General features: G+C 49.1%; 1 protein-coding gene across 2 annotated transcripts in view; it reads left to right on the top strand.

The window, feature by feature from the left end:
* CFAP77 (cilia and flagella associated protein 77) overlaps positions 1-11,537 on the top strand; it is a 60,570-nt gene extending 49,033 nt beyond the window's left edge. Inside the window, exons 5-6 of one of the 2 annotated variants that reach the window (XM_062011792.1) lie at positions 1,255-1,350; positions 11,293-11,537. In XM_062011792.1, coding sequence (XP_061867776.1) covers positions 1,255-1,350; positions 11,293-11,442 — 246 coding nt within the window. In that variant the 3' untranslated portion in view covers positions 11,443-11,537. The remainder of the gene's footprint in view (positions 1-1,254; positions 1,351-11,292) is intronic. The other variant, XM_062011793.1, reaches the window with a different exon arrangement.
* The last annotated feature ends 3,770 nt before the right edge of the window (positions 11,538-15,307 follow it).

Raw genomic sequence — 15,307 nt, 5'->3', positions numbered from 1 at the left:
ATCTGAAGATCCATACAGGAGGTGAACAAGCTCTCTAGGACAGCAGTGCATTGGCCAAGGCCTTTCAAAGTCTTAGACACCTGTCCCACAGAGACACTTTTCTACCCATCATCAAGCATCTGTCTGCATCAATATGCTTCTAGTCACAGGTTGTCCAGATAAACTCCTGGTATCAATTATAACAGAGGCTCTGGTTCTTTTTGCATCACCACAATAGTAAAACACCCTGCTGTAACAAAGAATTAAGTTTCAAATTCTCTTTGGTATTCATGTCATCCTCATGCCAGAAGCACTGCAGACTGTTCTTTGGACAGCATCAGCTCTGCTCAGGTTACCTGAGACACTGGACAAAACAATGGAACAGCCATTAAGTGTTCAAAGGACCAGCAGCAGCCCTGATCCTGGCATGGTGTGGTTGATGGCAGCAGGCTGAGTGCAACGCTGTGCTGTTAAACACACCAACGTTGTAATAACATTTAAAAGCAGCCAATGACTGTTTTATTAGTTAATGGCTCAAAGAAGAGTCAAACTAATATGGTAATGACCAATTTCAATGGGCTTACTGCCATCACAAACTATGCTTTATAGCTGAAGTGCAAGAATAGTGTTCTTAATTAGCAGCTACTTTATGAATACACAAGCCCAGGATGTTGGGAAGAGCATCCCTGCCTTAGTGATTAAAAACATCAGTCATTAATCGATAAGTTTTCTCTGTCAGGTTTGAAAAACCTGCAGCCACCAATTACTGAGCCAAGCAACACAAACCTACATCCTAGCCCACAGAGCAGACATTCCTCAGGGTTTCCTGCAGTGGCCAGAATATTCACCAGGTACCTGCACTGGCTTGTTCTGGGACTGTCAAGCACTGGAAGCTGCAATTAATCAGGAGAGCAATGCACACCAGACAGTGAGGAAATCCCCTCCCATGGTGGAGGTGGTGGAAGTGACTTTCCCAGCTAGTGATGAGCCATTGCTTGAGTGCAGAGCTTCCTGCTGACAGCAGTCATCTCACTGAGATGCCCTATAAAACAGACACTCGGAGCTGGCAGCTGCTTACGTTTTTATCATTATGTCTTAGATATCACTCTTAGCTGCACAGACATCAAAAACTACCCAGATCAGGCACTTGTGCTCAGCAGTCCAAAGTGACCTTTAAGTCTTGTTCATCCTGGTGTGGTTCTGTTGGGTGACACCAACCTGATGCACATAACTGTGCAGCCATTTCAGCCCGTTCTTGTTTACCTTTGGTAACAGAAACATGAAGTGCGTGACACTCGCACCACACTTCTGCGCAAACAGCCCCTGCCTGCAAAGGAGGAGTCCTTCTGGCACCTGCCCAGCTTGGAGAAGGTATGGAGCACTTGATGGACCTCAGAGACACATTCTAACCTTGCCCACATGTCCTCCTAACACCCTTAACACACAAAGCGGTGAAACACAAGGCTCTTACCTCAGAGCCCCCCGAGACCCAGACCCTAAAAGGGTCTCACACTGGATGTGTTCAAGCATCAGCCATTTTTGGACTTCAGAGTAGGAGATTTTTGGAGACATAAGCCCTGGAAGGGAGGCAGCAGATGCCAATATAAGGACTTAGAAAATAAGTCACTAACTTGTGTGCACTTTCATGAGCTCCACAAGATGAAAGACCTTTTTATCTCTCCCTGTTAATACAGGGGTGGCCTTTGTTCTGTGCTGGTATCCCCACCACTGCCCTACGAGCAGCACAGTCAAACCTGCATTTTGGTAGCTTGACATTTTATCAGCTTTCACCACAACTAATTCAAACCACACTAGACATTCCAAGCAGCATTTTCACACCAAGAATTAGAGCTTTCCAGAAAGCCTGCACTCTTGATACCTCTCTAAACTACCTGATTGACAATATTCACCCTGAGACTGAGCAAAGGGTCTAGCCAGGTTACAGATGTGTGTGACACTTCCTTTAATTGATCCAAATAAGAGCCAAGGTGAAGATTTCTTGTTCTAGCAATGGGATCTAAACAGCTCCCTGAATTCATCTGTGCATCCTGGTGTGCTCTGGGGTACTTGTTTGAATCCTGTTAGCTTTGTTTGTGGTGTAAATTACAGGGAAACTTCAAGTGAAGAGCTAGGGGGCATTTTAGGAAGGAAGGGAAAAGAGCTGGGCAAGCAGAATGGAAAGGAGACACCAGAAAGTCTGAAAGCACTGAAACCCTGCAGGGAGTTTACATGGCCAAAATTATATCTGGCATTGATAGATACCACTGCAAAGAGCCTCTCAGCCCTCCACCCTGGCCCTTGTTCTGGTGGGGTTATGGGGCTTTTTTTGGCCATGCTGTTGATTTTTAACAGCAGTTTAAAAACAACAAAGCAGCCTTGTGACTTCCTGAAGCTAATTTACTTGTACAAGTTAGAGAGTTTCGACCAGGAAATGTGTTTTGCACCACCTTGATGTATTCCTCTAACGTCCTGCCTAAGACGGCCCGATTAGCATATGTCAGTAATCATTTATCGCCGCTGCCTGTCAGCACAGAGCTGCTGCTGCGGCTAATGTCAGGCAAAGAACATGACCGATCGCTGTTAAACAGATTGTGTAAGTCACACGAGATACTGGGGCAAGCCTCCTCTTTAGAGCTCTTCTCACCCCAGACCTTTCCATCACTATTCATTTTTCAGCCTCTGTTTTTCTTCCTGCTTTCCCTTTTGTTTCATCCAGGGCTGCGGTTGGGTTCTTCCCCCAGCCACAGCTCTCAAACCTCTGAGCCTTCTTCTGTCTGTTGTCCTCCTTCCTCTTCTCTTCCTTTCCTTCCCAGAAGCAGCATCCAGGGGAGGAGGGACAGCTCCTTTTGCATAGCCTCTGCACATTCCCTGTACCCCTTTCTCATCACATTAACCTGGAAGGTTTGTCTTTCCTCAGCTGCAGAGCTAACAGGCACAGCCCATGTTAGAACTTGGATCAGGAAATGTGTTGCTTGGTTTAGTTTCAGTGCATGGTTTTCTCAATGGAAAAGTAAGTTCTCTTGAACATCTATAAATGTTTACCCAGCCAAAAGCAGCAACAAGACAGAGAAAGCTGATGGTTCCCAAAGACCATCAGGTAGTCTTCAAACTGTGCTTCAAATACCTTTGTAAAGTTGGGTTCTACATAGGTGGTAGTAGAATGGTCTTGAAAGACAAACTCGCCTAAGCCTTCAACCAAACCCAGGAACTCCAGCAGCTACTGTATCAATTCCTCCTTCACAAGGGAGAGCAGTGCTCTAAGGAGGTGAGGGAGCTTGTTCTCATGGTGTTTCTGTCCCTGTGAAACCTTTCTCAGGCTCTTCCATGGTGGTGGATAACTACTTCACGGCTCGAGGACTCAATGGCCTGGGGAGGCCAAAGCAGGTGGCACGAGGAAAATGAGATTTTGGTCCTTTAGACCTGTAAAAACAAATCAAGAAAGGGAGATTTTTCTATCCCCATCCTGACACAAAACTGCAGAAAATGGTTGTGGATGTCACCACTGGCTCTTAAACGAGGCTTTCCATTAAGTCCCTGCAAGACTACCTGCTGGCACCATGCTAGAGCTTGTGGAGAAGTAGAAGAGAAGAAAAAGGAGCTTTTGCTCTCCCCACTAATTGCTTCTGCTTGCTCCCTGCATTGCCAGGGCTGCATGGCATTACATAGTCATTCAGTCAGTAAAGTATAGACAAATTGACTACATTTTCATTTGGATTTCTGTTTCAGCCCCACTGCTTTAGAATAATGGCCCACACTATTAAGCTGACCGAGTGATTCCCAGGCTCTCCCACACTGGGTGATGGTTCCTGCGCTGCGTCTCGCTCGGCAGGACCGACCTGCACTGAGGTCTCCTGGGCCCTCCAGCTCGCTGAGACAAACAGGTCACAGGGAGCCAGACATGTCCTGTTCATTAGGGCAAGAAGCTGAATTGGAGTATTTTATTTTTATAAAAACCAAACAGAAGTTAACTCCTTACTCCCCTCAGCAAGATGCTTCTGCTGCCCTCCTCTTCCTCAGTCACCCCCAATGCAAACAGCCTCTGTCTTGCTCTGTCTGCAGGGATGTGGTTCCTGGGCTCAGGTTTTGCCAAAGTGGTTGGGACTGTGCACCAAGACTTCACTTGTTTCTAGATGTGGGACTACACTGCCTGGGGACTGTATTCCAGGCACCCAGCATAGATATAAGTGCTCTTGGTCACCGTGCTCACAGGCTGTGTCCTGGCCCTGTGTCATTCATGATGAGCATCACGCTGGCCCAGGCAGAATGACATCCCTGGTGTCAACCAAGCTCTGGAAAAGATGTTTCTCCAAAATAAAGCATCCCTACAGCCTAGCCTGTGCTCACCTCAGGGTGAGGTTCCAGCTACCTCCACCTGAGTATTTGATAGCCACAATCCAAACCAGTAAGTCAATGTTGGCCACTCTGCAAGAGATTTCCAGGGCTCTGTCAAGTCAGCGCAGAACAACTCAGGCAGGAACAGCTCACAGCAGTGATGTGGGACAGAATTCACTGAATGACAGAATGGTAGGGGTTGGAAAGGAGCTTCAGAGATCATCCAGGCAGATTCCCTGCTAAAGCAGGTTCCCCTCACTCAGGGGGCACAGGAATGTGTCCAGGTGGGTTTGGAAACCTCCCGAGAAGGAACCTCCACACCCTTCCTGAGCAGCCTGGGCCAGGGCTCCCTCACCTCAGCACCAAAGGAGCTTCTCCTTGTGCTTAAGAGGAGCTTAACCCCTTGTCCTGTCACTGGGCACTACAGAAAAAAAGTGTCACCCCATCCTCCTGACACCCATACTTTAGGTACTTCCAAGTGTTGATGAATTCACTCATGTGTCAAAATCACTGTGCACCACTTGTCACTGACACACACCAGGGGTTTTGCCTTTGCTCATTAGAGAACTCCAACTTGCATAGGCATTCAAGGTGGCTTTCCAGAGAGAATAGTCTTGTTTACTTGACCAAACAAGAGGAAGGAAAGAAAAATGCAGCAACTTTGGACAACACTTTTGTCAAGACGCGTTGCCTTCCCGAGCAGATGAAACGAGCTGCGCTCGATGCACGATATGAATAAGCGATAAGCAATTGACGAGCAAGTGTTCGGGTACCTTGGCAAAAGACTTAATTTGCAACCTGGCACAAAATCAAAGGCTCTGTCAACAGCTGAGCGGCTCTCCTGCCTCTGCCTTCCGTTACCTGGGAAAGCTCTGTCAGGTAAATTTCCACTGAAAGTAATTAGAGGAATCCCCACTGTATAAACTTTGCAGCAAAATTCTGGGCTCCGGAATTTGATTCTCACCAGGGATCTGATATCTGCTCACAGCCTGATCCTTCATCAGAATTAACAGTTGAGGTTTAACACATACACACAAAAAGCATTCTGCATTGTTTTTTAATGCCTTATCTCTATTTTTGTCTAAAGAGTTGAACTGACAAGAACAGCTCATGTAATCCTGCAACTGTTGTCAGAAAAGCCACAGTCTGCTTAAATAACCCTGGCTTGATACACAGAGCACGTGATGGGTTGGCTTTTCAGCTACAGCATTTATCCTCCCAGGTGTGAGGGCAGCAAAACTTCATGGAGTTGGAAGTGTTAAAAAACTTGTCACCTAGTGCCTAAATAGTGCTTAAAGAACAAAGCAAGGAGTTCAAGAGATTTCTGTCACCATGGTACCAGATCAAACCTCGCTTCAGCTGGAATTTTGGCTGACAAAGTGTCACCTGATGACTGTTCAACTATCCAAGTGACATGAGATGGTGAGTCCCACAACCCAAGGCAGCCCAGCTGGCCTTCAGTGGTGATCTGCCTATAACAGGCACGGTGCAACAAGAAAATACAACACCCTGCAGGGTTCTAAATGGGCAGAGACTCAGCTGCCCTGAGCATGATCCCCACACATCTGCACTGGGGCCACAGCAGATGTCACCTCCCACACCACAGCCATTCTATGACTAAAAGCAGACTCTGGGCCCCAGTCACCATTGCTACATTTTCTCACAGATCCAGGAGCTTTTCTTATTTTGCCAAATAGCTGAATGCAGATCAGAAATGCATCTGCTTCAGTCACAGCAAAACATTTCCATGGTCCAGCCTCTCACAGTATCCCTTTGCACATGCCTTGGACAGTCTCTCCATCACACCCAGTGCTGCCCTCTGCCATGCTCAGCCCTTCCTTGTGTCTCACTCAGGTAAACCCCCATTTATTTGCCATGTTCATTGCTCTCCAACACCTCCCGACTGCCAGAAGCAGCCATCACCCCTCCCCATGTAGCCTTTCAGCCTGGTCTATCTCCAGGGTAGGTTCCCCCTACGCCCAAGCTCTGGTGTCCAAAAGCAGTACCAGCAATTGTTGGCAACCAATGCCCATTGCTGATATGGAGATAATCACCCATGAAAGAGCAGATTTGGGGTGCTTTCAGCAGAGTATAAAGCCACATACACTGTGTAGGGTTACAGGTGAGCACCTCCCATTGCCTTCAGTGATACCTACTGCTTCATACACTGATCTACACAAATGCTTTTCAAATAAACTTAAGGTTTCACTCATGGAATCGTTCTGCCTTCTGCAGAGATGCTATTTAACAACTTAGTAAAAACTCTTGCCTGGCATGAAAAGAATCAGGATTCAAATCCCAGAAATGAACAAGGCTGGAATGAAAGCTGACCCTGAGACACCTACCAAAGGGAGCGCATGTTGGGTTACAGCTCCAGTGGATTAATTCCCCTTCACTCCCACTGTTGCCCAGATCAAGTGGCCAGAGAACTCTGGCAAACATCTGTGGCCCTTATTTTCAGGAAGAAAAAAACCCATCCCAGTTCTCCATGGGGCATTAAATACAGACACCAAAAAATGGTAGAGCCAAAACTTCCTGAGTTTGAAGCAAATAAGGATTCATTTAGCCCAGACTCCCTTGACCTGCATTTCCCTACGTCCTTAGAATTAGAAAGGTGAAGAGAGAAAATTCAACCCCATTCATTAAACCTGTTAAGTGTGCTACTGCCAGGAGAAGCCACAGGATTTGTAACCCTAATAATCCAACACACACCTCTGCATGGAGCTCATCTTGGACAGAATAACGTCTGTTTTAAAAGTACCTGCCTCTAACTTGTCATGGCATTTGTTGACAACCCTATTGAAAGCCGCTCTCAGTGCAGCTCTGAAAGATCTTTCAGCACCTCTTTCTCTTTCCTCGACAGTTTTTGAAAGGGAGGGGAGAAAAAGGGGAAAAAAAAAAGCCATCAATACAGGGGGAAAAAGGCATCAGCAGCCAACACCGGCTGATGAAGCGCCTCACCTGGGCCCCCAGCACACCGCCTCCAATTAAATCAAAATGGTTTGTTTTTAATGGTCTTTTACACTGACAAGTGGGCTATCATTCCAGGCCTAGAGAGCTGTCAGGGAGCCGAGGCAAATCCTCCGTTGATAATGCCCAATGCTTCCAATTAGGAGGCGAGGCCGCTCCTGGCGCACTAACGATTCCCCAGCCTCCCCCAAGGCCCCTTCGGCGTTGGCTGTTTCGTCTTCCCCTCTTCCTCCGCCGCAAATTACTGACACAAAACGGCGGCGCCCCGGTGCCTCCTCACCACGCCGGGCCCCGGCCCTGTTGGATTTAATGAGGCGATGGAAGTTTTTTTGCGGATCTTTTCGCTAAATTCTTTTCTTGTTTGACAGCTGCTTGAGTGTTGACCTTATAAAAGATTTAGTGTTTCTCATTATTTCCTGTCAAGCTTTACAAGTGATAGCTTCACGGAAATCATTTGCATCTCGATGGGCCCGCGCGCGGTTGTTGTCTGTGCCAGGCCCTGTGCGGCTGTTGTCTATACCAGGCCGCTCTGCATGGTTGTTGTCTGTGCCAGGCCCTGTGCGGTTGTTGTCTATACCAGGCCGCTCGGCACGGTTGTTGTCTGTGCCAGGCCCTGTGCGGCTGTTATCTGTACCAGGCCGCTCAGCACAGTTGTTGTCTGTGCCAGGCCCTGTGTGGTTGTTGTCTGTACCAGGCCGCTCAGCACGGTTGTTGTCTGTGCCAGGCCCTGTGCGGCTGTTGTCTGTACCAGGCCGCTCAGCACGGTTGTTGTCTGTGCCAGGCCCTGTGCAGTTGTCTATACCAGGCTGCTCAGCACGGTTGTTGTCTGTGCCAGGCCCTGTGCGGTTGTTGTCTATACCAGGCCCCGTGTGTGGTTGTCGTCCACACCAGGCCTTTCATTATGGCAAAGCCATTCTGTAGTGCGAAAGCAGAACAGTGTTGCTGCAGTATTATGGCAGATTGGTGTGGCTTGAGAGACAAGATGCTGGGTCATGGGTTTACCTTTAAGGCCATAAAACCCGTGTTTCTTCGTTACTGCCAACACAACCGGACTAGTTTGATGCTCTAAAGTGGTGTTGGTGCCTGGTGGTGTCCTCTGAGAGACTGGAAGTTGCAGGGAAATTCTGGAGACACTTTTTGCACCAGTGGGTGCCTTAGAGGGAGCAAAACTTGCTTTCATGCTATAATGGTTAAAATTCACAAGGCACATGGGTCTGGTTTACAGCTTCTGGGATGGAGATTAATACATCATGCTGGTGTAGGAGTAGCATGGGCACCCTACCCCTCTCTCTGCATTGTGTATTTTATTCCCCTCCTCCCCATCCTGAAACAGAAAAAGATCTACAAACGTGGCACTGCTGTTTTGGAGGGGGACAAAAAACCAAACCCCAAACTCCTACCCAAACAAACAGGAGAGGACTGAAAAGGCTCAGGATTTGTTAGACTCTTGTAAATGAGGGAGGTTTGGGGAAAGGAAGAGAGATTGGTCTCTTGTAAAAAGAGCTCAAGAAAGTGTTTTGTCACCCCACTAAAAGGATTCAAGCAAGTGGATGATGGAGGAACTAGGCTGAGTCTATGGGCAGCTTTGTTGTTAAAGTGAAAAATTGTAGGAGGCTGTGAAGCTGCCTTTGAGCAGGGGCAGAGCCAGGCAGGTGCTAGGAGAGGTACAACCACATCTCCCTGCAGCCCAGCATGGATCCTTGCAGGGCAGGAGGTGAGCCTGGTGGTGCTTCTTACTTGCTTCAGCCCCTTGCATAAGTTCTCTCTCTACAAATCATCACAAACCATTTTATCCCTATATTAATTAAAACTTCCCCCCAGAAGTGGAGCTCACTGACCATCCAAGAGTGCTCACAGTGCCCAGTAGCTACAGCACATCCAACCCCAGCACTCTCCTCAGCATTGACAAGTCCAACACCAACAGCACCCATCAAGTTATGGTCAGCCTCTGAGGTATGTGCTCTGCTGCCAGGAGGGCTTTGCCTTCCCTGTGCCAGCATGGCCTTTCTGTAACTCACATGCAATTTATTAGTCTTCCATTAACACACTTGCTTCTGCTTGCCACATGGACATGGTTGTACTAATGCTTGGCAAGTGATCATTTACAGTCCTCTAGTTTAAAACATAACTGAGAAACACTTACTGAAGCTGGGAGAGGGGTAAGTTTTTTTTACCACCCCTCATTCTTTGAAGCAAGCCCTGACATCACAGCATCCCAGCTGCAAGTGTCCTGCAGGTTTTCATTTGTCCAGAATAAATGCAATAAACAACTGGAAAACATTGATTCTGGTCAGCAGCTGAACAATCATTGCAGCTCCAATCCTGCAAGGAAAAACACCAAGCTGTGCCTATAAACTATATTCCTGTCCTGCTACAGCCAATGCTCCAAACCTACAGTGCAGCCAAAACCCAGCCCATGACCACCTCAGAGTAACAGCAAAGGTCATCAGCTCTTTCTAGGGGAAGTACTTCTGGGTTCATCATTTAAAGTATGAAGTAGAAGAATCAGAGATGAGGCTTCACCACTGGCACTGACTTCAACACCAGTCTGTCATAGTAAGACCTTTGACCCCCAGGACACCCTTGTCTTGACACTTAATTACTGGCTCTCATTAGGAGAGGGTTCCTCATTTTTTAAAATAGCACTTGTCCCCTGTCCTACACCTGGTGCTTCCCACTTACTCTTGCTGAGGGCAGAAGCTGGCAGCCCTCGCAACTTCCTCAAGGCTCTGCTAATTTTAATTACTGCCAGTTGTGCCTCAGTGTGACATTTCTCACTCAGGAGCTTTGTACCAAGGTTGGAGTGAATAAACTGCTGCTTCAACTCAATCTCAGGCAGAAGTTTTCTCTCTACCCACTTCCCAGGGCACAATGGGGAGAGCAGAGGCACGTTCAAGAGAAGCAGCTCAGCTGTCCTTACCTGCAGGGACTGGATTTTTCTACCAGTCCCAGCTCAGAGGGAAAATGCCTGCATCTTTAATGGAAGGTTGGAGCTGGCCCAGCTGAGGATTGACCCTGCCAGCTCCCAGGGGCTACCCACCTCTTCTTTGGCAGCCCCCACCTTTCCCTCCTGAGCAGGGTTTTGTTGCTGCTACTTGTGAGAAAGCAGAAACATCCAGAAACAACTGTCTGAAGTTCAGCACTCCAATGCATATTTAAGTATCTCCTTCCTCCAGCGAATAGCTAAATATGCTTTGTTTGTCTTGATTAATGAGAGCACTAGCAAGCTTTTCAGGGCAAAGACTGCTGTGGTTTTTTCACATATGTAAAACCTGACACCCAGGCAGCCTGAGCAGGGTGAGGGAAGCCAGGCAGCAAGGCACATCCCCACATGGCAGATGTATGGCACAAGCAGTTGTGCTGGGGCAGGTAAAGCCCACGGGTCTCCATGGTAAAAACCCACTCTGTACATCTCTTAACTCTGCATCTTCTGTACAGGTTTGCTGCAGGCAGCTGTGGGTAAACCCCACTGCTCACCCCAAAGGGCCTTGGAACCTTTCTCCCGCAGGTGACTTTCCCATCATTTGTCACAGGCATTTGTTCACCCCCTTCCCACCTCCATGGTGATGCCTGAGGAAAGGCTGCTTGTGTGTTTGCTGGGCAGGTCATGCAAGAGTCCTTGATCCAGAGAGGGGCTTCCCTGGGAGCTGTGAGCACACCTTGGTCCTCTCAGTGAAGCACCCAAGTCCTGCGTTGCAGGAAACAAGTTGTATTTATTTCAGGGTCCACCTTAAGATACACCAGCATTTGAAAGTGTCAGACAACCAATACACCACAGTAACACTACAGGATCCTGTTGCTAGTGCAGAATAAGAATCTCCTGAAGTCAATCAGAAAAATAGTCCTCATTTTAAACAGGTTAAGTGTCTAACTTCAGCTGAAGCAACATCTCCCCAACAGGCCAAAACCCCTTGCACTTATCTGCAGTCTCTCCCCTGTTTGTGCAACAACCTATTTTCCCTGGGTGGCTGCTCACTGTAACCAATCATCTTTCTGCTCCTTTCCTTATAGGTTGGGCCTCATCTCAGTACTTTTCCAGACTGTGAGGCTGGTAAAAAAAGCCTTCAGTGCCTCCCATTGAGAAGTGCCTGTGAGATGCAGACGTCTTTCCCAGAGCATCCACACAGTGAGTGCCACAGCATGGAGCACCACAGCCCTTAGAATCCATAATAGCTGGAAGCAATCAGCTTTCTCTCTGGTTTTAAAAGGTTATGCTAATGCACATACAGCCAAATAAATCATATCTACAAGAGGAATGATTCTGGCTCAGCCTGCTAATTGCCCCACATCAGCTGCACAACACCTTACTCAGTCTGGTCATCCTGGTTCTCATTTTACTCAAGGTAACCACACTCACATAAGGAACAGCCCCAGAGGGAAGGCAAAACAGTCTCCTCCTGTCTGTTCTGAGCAAATACATCAAATGCCACCATACCCCAGTTGATATCAAGTCTATAATATCTCATAATCCATCAATCCTTTTCATTTCTTTGCCAAATAAGCTTCACATCACTGCCTGATTCAGCAAAGCCCTTGTCGACATGAAGGCATCCAAACACCTGCTTTGAGCGCTCTGCCAAACTGAGGCCTCACTGCAGAGTGATGCCTTCACTTGATGAGGGCTCCAGCCAACTTCATGTTTACCCTCAACTAGTGCCTGGTGCCACCAGGGCTGAGCTTCTCCAAGAAGTTGCTCAACAGGCTCAAACTCCACCAAAGACACTCCAATATCACAGTACCCAGACCGAGAAGTGACAGCAGAGGCTCAGGTAAGTCCCTGCACATTTCAAATCCATCTCCTCCCAATAAAGCATTTCACTTTAAGAAAGTACCACTTGGCAGTAACCATGATGACTTTAACTATGCATTCCCAAGGTCACTAGAGAAATAGCTACATCTGTGTAGTCTGCTTCTCACATCCACTGTTCTATCTCAGATTGTGCCAGGGAACATTTAAGTCTATTTTCATAGTCATCAGCCTGTTGGCACTCAGAGAGCTCAGGTGTGTTCACCCCAAGATAATCTAAGTATTTGAGGGCCACACTCTGAGAAGTAAGATCTGCTGTCCTGGGCAGCCTCAGGAAGGGGTCAATAACAGACACTGCAGTGGGGCTGGAAGGGCCCAGCATGACTTTGCCCCTCACACCTCAGCAGTGGGGCCAGCCCAGCCTTCCTACATAGACTCACCAGCAGCCAAGACATGAAGAAATTGCACTAAGCCCAAGGCTCATCCACCACCAAATTTCCAGCCAAACTTTTAAACCCAAAGGAGCAGCATCCTTCATAACACTAAACCATATTACTCAAGACACAAGAACAAAGGTACAGAGGCAGCTTTTCTTACCTGTCCAGGACAAGGAAGGCTCCATAGTAGCAGCACTGGCACCTCCCCCATTCCCTTCATAGAGACAGGTTGTACCTCAGCCTGCCCTTTATATAAGGAAACAGCTGCAGCAAATTCCATCCTGCCTACACTTGAGATGAGTGAGAAAAGAAATCACCTGTTTCACACTGGTGTGCTGTTCCCTCTTTTTACTACAGGCCTCTAAATAAAACCCATCTAAAACAACTCAGAGGATAACAACAGAGTTTGCCATGCTGGCAGAGGTGGATTATAACCAAAGACCTTTCCCTCCTCCCCAGGGAGGGAGGAAGCCAGGCCTTAAACGACTTATTGTACTAAAAATGACACTGTTTATGAGTGTGTGAGAAACCCAGACATAAGGTTTGCTGTGCTGCCTGGCAGGAGCCATGCCCAGCCCTTGGTCCAGCCATGGTATCTGTGCCTGCTTGCATCAGCTGCTTAGGTCTTGGGGCATGCAGAGGGAAGGAAGAATCCCTAGCGAGTCTTTTGTGGCTGGAAAAGAGCTAACAGACAAATATAGTGTAGAAACAAGCCCGTGAAGAGCTGCTGCCTGGGGACAGGTCCAAGAACACAGAAAAGAAACCAGAAACCCAAAAAGCAACAGCCGGGTCAAACAAGGTGTATTCAGGGTGAGCCATAGCTCAGATGGGCTTTTAAGTGACAGATCTGCCCACTGCACCCCAAAATCCTGGCCAGGGTGGTAGCCCAAACAGCCCTGGATGAGCTGTCCGGACTCCCCGCTGCATCGGCACGCACCAGCTCCCTGCGTGAGGCTAAAAGCCCACCCTGCCCGGCCCTGCCGAGGGGGCTGCAGCCGCAACTCGCCACCTCGGGCTCGTCCCCACCGCCCCCAGCCCCCGGCCAAGCTCACGGGGGGAGCACAACCGAGCTGCAGCCGCTCCCCGCTGCCCCGGCCATGCAGGGTCCAGGTCTGGGTCCGGGTCCGACCCCCCCGCGCAGACCCGACGGCCCCTGGCGCCGGACGCTCCTTGTCCTGCAGTGACACCCACTGGTAACGGGGATTTCAACGCTGCTGCGTGTTCCCCAGCGCCGGGCCCTGCTCCTCCTGCCTGACTGTGCGTCCCCCCCGGCCTTTCCTGCCGGTTTCCCCGAGCTGCCCTACCCTTCTCTCTCACGCAAATACATTCGTTTCGTTACCGGAGCATCCCACGGCAGCCGCTCGCTGCTGAGCATCCCTCTCTGTGCCAGCCTGGCCACGGCTTTTCCGAGCACCTCAGCTGGATCTGGGGAGGAATTCAGGACAGAGCCTCCAGAGATTTCCCTCCCTAAGCCAGACCCTTTCAGGATACTGCTCTGTGCAGCACCAGCAGATATTTCTAGATTAAGTCTGCCTACAGTCATCACCACGGCTCAGCAGCCCCTGCCCTCCCACGCTGGCCCAGCTGTGGAGGTGTTCCTCAGCCCCCTTAGGGCTCTCTCCACACCCCAGGCCTGACGTTTGGGGTCAGCCCTACCCCATGGCCCCAGGGCCAAACAGCACTGGGACTGGTGCCAGCAGAGCCTGACTCTGTCCATCCTCTACCAAACAAGGTGGGATACTCAGCAGCTCCCAGAGCTATCAGAGTCCTAGAGCCAACCTTGGGGTGCAACCAAGGCTTTTGAGGAGGTAATGAAACAAAACAGGCATCAAGGATGTCCTCATCTGGTGCATGTCTGTGTATTTGTGAGCAGAACAGTCTAGAAGATGGGATTTAAGGGCAGACACCCCAGAGAAGGCAGCATACACTGTCAGTGATCTGTACATGGGATTTCCTACCTGTGCTGGGAGCCACAGACAGATATCTGGACACTGCCTGTCTGGTGGTGTTGAGGGGACACCACACATGGGCAGAACAGGGCATGTCTCTGCCTTGGGGAGTCTAGTTCTGAAATAATTTAATAATAATAGTATTAATAATTCATATTAATCAATGTTGGACACATTGATACTAGAACATGAGTAGCAAGTGCATGTGTAGCTGCTGGGTGCTCCAAGTATGGCCTGGGAGTGACAGTTTCTGTGTCCAGGACCTTGGCTGGGAATGGCACTGGTTCATGTCCGCTCAGGGTTGAGGACCACACATACATACTCCCCCCAAAAACAAAATCAGAGTCTGATCTGGAAACTTCCTTGCAGTTTTTGAAGGCAGACACTGTTCAACAGAAGGAAATGCAGCAGCAGACCCGCTAGCCCAAACCTGTCTCTGTATGCCTGATCCAAATCCTGATTCCAAGGCCACTACCACTCTTCTGGCCCCATTCCTGGTCCCAAACACAACTTCAGCCCCTGTACTGATCCAAATGCATATCTCCATCCCAAATGGGATCTACTGATCAGACAGGGAGGCTGCCAGAACCCAGAAGCCTGTGAAGAGACAGGAAACCCCATCGGGGTCTCTGTCCCATTTCTGCTTGGGACCAGTTCCTGCCCATCTGTTGCTCTGGTCCAGCCCAAAGTGACACTCGGCCCCTCGTGGGGAGGCGGATGCTGCAAAACCGACCTCTGGCGGATCAAGACCCTTCAGCCTCACCCTCAGTCCCTGGCACCAGGCAGCACCTCTGTGTTGCAGGAGAGCACAGCTGGGACCCTTCTCCTAGGAACAGAGAGAAAAAGCAGCTCCCAGTGCCGAGCGTGTGGCATCCCCAGGGTGGGGACAGGCT

Source organism: Colius striatus, chromosome 19 (assembly GCF_028858725.1).
Source record: "Colius striatus isolate bColStr4 chromosome 19, bColStr4.1.hap1, whole genome shotgun sequence".
In the NCBI taxonomy this organism is placed as follows: domain Eukaryota; kingdom Metazoa; phylum Chordata; class Aves; order Coliiformes; family Coliidae; genus Colius; species Colius striatus.
This window is presented reverse-complemented; position numbering and strand designations above follow the sequence as displayed.